The sequence below is a fragment of the Zeus faber genome (genome assembly GCF_960531495.2).
Source record: "Zeus faber genome assembly, chromosome: 16".
Taxonomy (NCBI): Eukaryota; Metazoa; Chordata; class Actinopteri; order Zeiformes; family Zeidae; genus Zeus; species Zeus faber.
In genome coordinates this window covers 8,490,938-8,497,654 of record NC_137202.1, presented here as the reverse complement: position 1 = coordinate 8,497,654, position 6,717 = coordinate 8,490,938, and the positions used below count along the sequence as shown (strand labels likewise).

At 44.0% G+C, this 6,717-nt stretch overlaps 1 protein-coding gene across 1 annotated transcript; it reads left to right on the top strand.

Annotated features, from left to right (window-relative positions):
- Positions 1-1,820: 1,820 nt before the first annotated feature.
- Positions 1,821-6,516, top strand: pwwp2b (PWWP domain containing 2B; the record flags this gene model as incomplete). Its single annotated transcript, XM_080016855.1, has 2 exons — positions 1,821-2,026; positions 4,788-6,516. The coding sequence occupies exons 1-2, from the start codon at positions 1,884-1,886 to the stop codon at positions 6,514-6,516; spliced, it is 1,872 nt and encodes a 623-aa protein (XP_079872981.1). The 5' UTR covers positions 1,821-1,883.
- Between the last annotated feature and the right edge of the window lie 201 nt (positions 6,517-6,717).

The following is a 6,717-nucleotide window of genomic DNA, read 5'->3' as shown; positions in this document are numbered from 1 at the left end:
ATACTGTATATACATATACATTTGATTTATTATATATATAATTAATGTATATATATGATTTATGATATATACTGTATAATAAATCATGTTTTTGTATATATATATTTATGCGTGTGTATGTAGATGTATTTATTTATCTATTATTATTATACTATTATTTTTAATAGTTTTCATAGTATATATTTATATATATACATATTTATTAATATATATGAATGTATGTATTAATATATATATATAATCTGCACATAATGAGTGTGATAGTGTGTGTGTATGGTGGAAAACTAAATCTCATACATACTTAACTAAATGCTTATATTAATACATAACTAAACTCAATGCTTATACTCATACGTAACTAAACTCAAGCCTTATATTAATACATAAATAAACTGAAGCCTTATATTAATACATAACTAAACTGAAGCCTTATATTAATACATAACTAAACTCAAGCCTTATATTAATACATAACTAAACTGAAGTCTTATATTAATACATAACTAAACTGAAGCCTTATATTAATACATAACTAAACTCAAGCCTTATATTAATACATAACTAAACTCAATCCTTATATTAATACATAACTAAACTCAACCCTTATATTAATACATAACTAAACTGAAGCCTTATATTAATACATAACTAAACTCAAGCCTTATATTAATACATAACTAAACTCAATCCTTATATTAATACATAACTAAACTGAGTCTTATATTAATACATAACTAAACTGAGTCTTATATTAATACATAACTAAACTGAAGCCTTATATTAATACATAACTAAACTCAAGCCTTATATTAATACATAACTAAACTCAATCCTTATATTAATACATAACTAAACTGAAGCCTTATATTAATACATAACTAAACTGAAGCCTTATATTAATACATAACTAAACTGAAGTCTTATATTAATACATAACTAAACTGAAGCCTTATATTAATACATAACTAAACTGAAGCCTTATATTAATACATAACTAAACTCAAGCCTTATATTAATACATAACTAAACTCAATCCTTATATTAATACATAACTAAACTCAATCCTTATATTAATACATAACTTAACTGAAGCCTTATATTAATACATAACTAAACTGAAGCCTTATATTAATACATAACTAAACTGAAGCCTTATATTAATACATAACTAAACTGAAGCCTTATATTAATACATAACTAAACTGAAGCCTTATATTAATACATAACTAAACTGAAGTCTTATATTAATGCATAACTAAACTGAAGCCTTATATTAATACATAACTAAACTGAAGCCTTATATTAATACATAACTAAACTGAAGCCTTATATTAATACATAACTAAACTGAAGCCTTATATTAATACATAACTAAACTGAAGTCTTATATTAATACATAACTAAACTCAAGCCTTATATTAATACATAACTAAACTCAAGCCTTATATTAATATATAACTAAACTCAAGCCTTATATTAATATATAACTAAACTGAAGCCTTATATTAATACATAACTAAACTCAATGCTTAAATAAACACAATGCTTATATTCATACACAACTAAACTCAATGCTTGTATTCAAACGTAACTAAAGGCAGCAGCCATGGAACACCGTGCAGTTATTAGTGGCTGAACCGGGAGGGAAGGCCCTGTCCTGGAACACTCGGCCGCTGTGTGATGTCACTCACAGCGGCGGCGGCGTAGTAATGGCCTCTGAGGAGCTGATGGCGTCACTCCGTGCCCCGGTGTAGCCTCCTGTGCTCGGAGAGAGGGAGAGAGAGAGAGAGAGCGCGGGGGAGCGGGATATCAGGGCCGACGCGACCGTGGCTCCCTTGGCCGGGACCGAGCACCGCCTAGCCGGACAAGTCACCCGGGAAAATATGGAGGCTGCCGCGGCCCAGGAGCTGCGGGCCGGCTCTCGGGTGCCTGTCACTATCGATCAAATTGTGAACGACACGCTGGTGGTGACGCTGACCTACAGAGACAGAAGCTACACGGGGATATTACTGGACTGCGACAAGAAGTGAGTGGTGTTTTATTTCTATTTTCGACATTTTGGACGTTAAAATATTTGGTTAGCCCTTAGCTTGTAGCATGTGTGGCTAATCTACCCCCGGTGCTAACAAGTCGAGGCTAGCTGGGTAGCCAGTTAGCTCACTGGGCCTTGATGCAAAATACCTGGAGGTGGTGCAACTTCCATAGTGGCGAATGGCAAACAACTCCAACGTGATTTTATATCAAAAATGCACTTTGTATTAGTACGAAGTCTCATGGATCACAGTGTTCATCCAGTCCAAATGAAAATGTTGATTCTGTTATGTTCTGTAGTTGGTGTCACCAGGTTCATCTCCAGCTCATTGTTAGCTAATCAAACTCCAGATCATCCACAACGTGTCCATTGCAGAACAGACAATGGGCCCATTGAACGTTTCCTCACTTGAATGATGTGTTTTAATTCTTTTCAATCGTCCAGGTGTTGGACGAGTTCCTGGGTGATGTCTCAAATCACATTATGTTGAGTTTACTCTGAAGGAGCCTGGGTAACAATGGGGAAAGGGCAAATTAATCCAAACATGTAAAGACATTCATGTTCTGTTGCAAATACACCCCCTTGTGCCTCTCTCCTGATTTAGTCTTGATCCCAAATGATTGCTCCCTATTGATTGATCCCTATCGATTGCCCCTTTTCTTTAGGTTTTCTGTCTGACAAAGGCAGATGTTTTGGTTGTGAGCGCTGGGACGTTGAAGAAGTGTGGAAGACAAAGTTAAACTGTGACACGCACTGGGTTCTCATCGTATTCCATTCGTGTACAGTCACATGGATGGGCCTTGTGTTGCTCTTCGTACAGTGCACCATAAAAGCCACTGGCTTCAGCCTATTTATAGAGACTCCGAATCAGAACCTCACCAGCTTTTCCTCATCAGTGTGCGCGGACGTTTTTTTTTTTTTGTTTTTTGTTGTTGTTGTTTTTCGGGCTCGAGTCAAGTTTGACCAGCAGCGAAAAACCCTCCCCGAATTAAATAAAAGGAACGGATCGACAAAACCCTTGTTTTGGAATAACTTGACGAGAGGCCTCGCCCTGTCACTGATAACATTTCTACTTCTCCAAAACGCATTTCCTTTCATTGTTTTTCACGGGTTTACACGTCATCGCTCGGTCTATCATTAGTCAGATCTCCGAATCAGGTTGTACTGTACACAGAGTGCAAAATGGCAGCGCGGTGTATTGAGTCACGGTTGGCCAAGCGCTGTGTCCTTGGACTCGCTTTAGTGAGGACTGTCCGTCCCTGTCCTGGGCGCCTGCTGTGTCAACCTCTGGAAAGCTTCGTATTCCGCTGCTTAAGCAAGCACAATTATTGTCGCCGGGTGCGAAAAACGAGGCCTCGCTTTGAGACTCGCCGAGCGGTGCCTGTCAGTTATTCCTCCTGGGGGAGGTAAGTGGCTCCCCAAATGTACCCTAATTAAATAATCTTTGTACCCATAAGTCCGGGGAGGGCGAGGATGTCGAAAACAGGCCGAAATCTCTTGGCGCACTTCGCTTCCGTCGCCGGATCCCAAGTGATTCATGGGATTGTTTTGTTCAGTCAGGTGTCGGTGAGGTTGGGGGCGTCCTGTAGCCTCTTTGTCTGCCGTCTCGACTAAAGTGACACAGTCATGTCGCTGCTTCTGTGCCAGCACCCCCCCCCCACCCCACCCCTAAAAAAAATAAATAAAAATAAAGGCTCCTCAGAGGCTGGGCCTTCCCAGGGCACGTCTACAGGCCGTGGAGAAAGAACATGTGAATTTACTATGCGATGGGGTCGACTCTCGGGCTTAATTTGCTGTTATTGTTTTAAGTAGAGGAGGCAAGCGGGGCAGTCGAGGCCCTGCCTGCTGCTGCTGACTTTCCCCCAACCCCCACACTCAAGGAACATTCAGCATACAGGTGACAGAGCAGTGCCCGGTCCCAACAAAGGAAAATGTTTAAACAGGCCTTTCAGTTGGGAGTCTTGCAGGAATGATTGCATTTCATTTAAATTTTCACAATGCAGGTTTTAACCCGCTTTGGCTTCTTGGATCGCTCTCGTTTTTTTTGTCTTGGGTGGTTTTTTTTCGTGTTTTTTTTTGTTTTGTTTTTTTTGGAGGCCTAATTGGAACAGTTGGAAGATTTCAGTCGGCGATTTGGCCTTCACTCATCTTGCCAGGGTCAAACACAAGACATGCATTACAGTAACGCTCTTGTGGAGGAAATTGCTTAACCAAAGAATTTGAAAAATGTCTCTGGGCAAATGTTAGCAATGCTTGCCTGCGTTTCATTCTACCCGTGGTGAAACGGAACGTAGATGATCTGTGATCCATACGGATCGCCGAATCTGGGGCTGGATCTCATCGTATTTCTTCATTCACTACCATGTTTAAAGGAAGAAGATATCATTCATGTCTCATATTGCACTTTAATTTAACAATTGAGTATTGAATATTTTATATATTTAAGATTTTATTTGTACATTGGACATCTTGAAAGTTGTTTTCATTTATGGCCATGGGCGAAAGTACCTTACTTTCAGTGTTTTCACAGAATAAACAGAAAGCAAAGTTATATTTCTCCCCTTTTTTTTAATTTTATTATTATTATTATTTATTTATTTATTTTTATTTTTTTGATGATCCAATGAATTATCCAATCCATACGATCCGAACCTTGAGTTTTGTGATCCGTTGCACCACTACATTCTGCCAATCTAACAAAGGAACTGGCTTATTAACTTTCACGTTTTTTTTTTCCTCTCTTCTTTCATCATAGGACTGGGCTGTTCTGTCTACCAGATTTTACAACAAAAGCAGGGCAATGCTCTATGTCCAAGTTGGATTGTGAAATCCCTGAAGTCCTGAGTGAGGATCCTATTTCCAAAGCACACTGCCAGGCTTCGCCCAGACCAAAGGATGAAAACACTCTTCCGGAAGACGACGCACCCGGTGCCCCTCTTCCTTGCCCTGTGCCCACCCCAGTGCCCGCTGGACAGACTCCTTACCCTCCTTATTTTGAAGGAGCCCCCTTCCCTCAGCCCCTTTGGGTGCGCCACAGCTACAGCCAATGGGTGCCTCAGCCCCCACCACGACCAATCAAGAGGAAGAAGAGGCGAACTCGAGAGCCCGGACGCATGACCATGAGCACCATCCGTCTGCGGCCGCGGCAGGTGCTATGCGAAAAGTGTAAAAACACACTCAACAGTGATGAGGATAGCAAAGACAGCACGGGCAGCAGCACCAAGGCCTCCAGGAAAGAGAATGCGCTTCAGAGCGACGACGACGGCGGCGGCAAGGACGTTCCTTGCAAGGTGGCGAGGAAGGAGGACACCGCCTCCAAGGACGCCAGGAGGCGGGAAAACGGTCCGGGCTTTGACAACAAGCGCCTCAGGAAGGACAAGAGGGGGGAACCAGAGGGAGAGAAGTTCCCGGGAGGTGACATCATCCCCCACAGCCCTGTCATAAAGATCTCCTACAGCACTCCGCAGGGCAAGGGGGAAGTCATGAAGATCCCTTCGCGGGTCCACGGCTCCGTTAAGCCGTTCTGCCCCAAGCAGCTGGTGCAAAACGGTCTTGGGGAGAACAGCAAGCCACCCTTGGACCCCACCAGAGAGCAGCGTCACATCCTGGACGCCACCAGGTCCGGCCTCACTGTGTCCATTCCTAAACTCAAACTGACCAGGCCCTTCACCACTGTGGGCCAGGACTTGCCTTCCCCGAAGATCCGTTTGAGGCCTCCACAGAGGGAAGGGGAGGAGAGCATGGTGGAGTACGAGGCCGAGCTCATAGGAGACAGCAGGAAGCCCAGCCCCAGGGCACCGGGCCCCTGCCTCCCCGACTCCGAAGACTCCCGGGAGGAAAAGGCCTCGTTGGAACTGTGGTCGGGGAGTTCAGGAGAGGAAGCTGACCGGGGCCACAGCGACCTCACCCTCCTCATCAACTTCCGCAAGCGCAAGGCGGACTCCTCCAGTTTATCCGTTTGCAGCAGTGACAGCCTTGACGAGTCCAAATCATTCAGCTCAGACGGCACCTCGCCAGAGCTGTGCGACCTGGCGCCCGGTGAGGACCTCTCGGTGACCTCGTCCTCTGTGCCGTCCCGAGACGGCTCAAAGACGGTGCCGCCCATCACAGTGCGGCTGCACACCCGCAGCATGACCAAGTGCGTGACTGAGGAGGGCCACGCCGTGGCGGTGGGTGACATTGTGTGGGGTAAGATCCACGGGTTCCCCTGGTGGCCGGCACGAGTCCTCAGCATCAACGGCAGCCGCAAGCGGGAGACGGCCAGCTGCGAGGCCCAGTGGCCCGAGGCCAAGGTGGCGTGGTTCGGTTCGCCCACCACCTCGCAACTTTCCGTCGCCAAGCTGTCGCCCTTCAGGGAGCTGTTCCGGTCCCGTTTCAACCGCAAAAAGAAGGGCATGTACCGGAGAGCCATCCTGGAGGCTGCCAAAGCTGTGGGCCATGTAGATCCCGAAATCACTTCGCTGCTTTCCCACTGCGAAACGTAGGTAGGAAGCACTAGAATTTAGATACTTGAGAACGATTAAACGCCAAAGTGCTTTGTTGGGTAACCATATGACTGAACATTTCACAGTCACAACTGCAACTGTAGTCGTGTTTCCACCTAAAGTATCTGCAACTGTTAGTTCCAGGAGATTATTTTCAGTTCCTTCATTCAAGATTTAAGAGGTTATTTATCACATACTTGT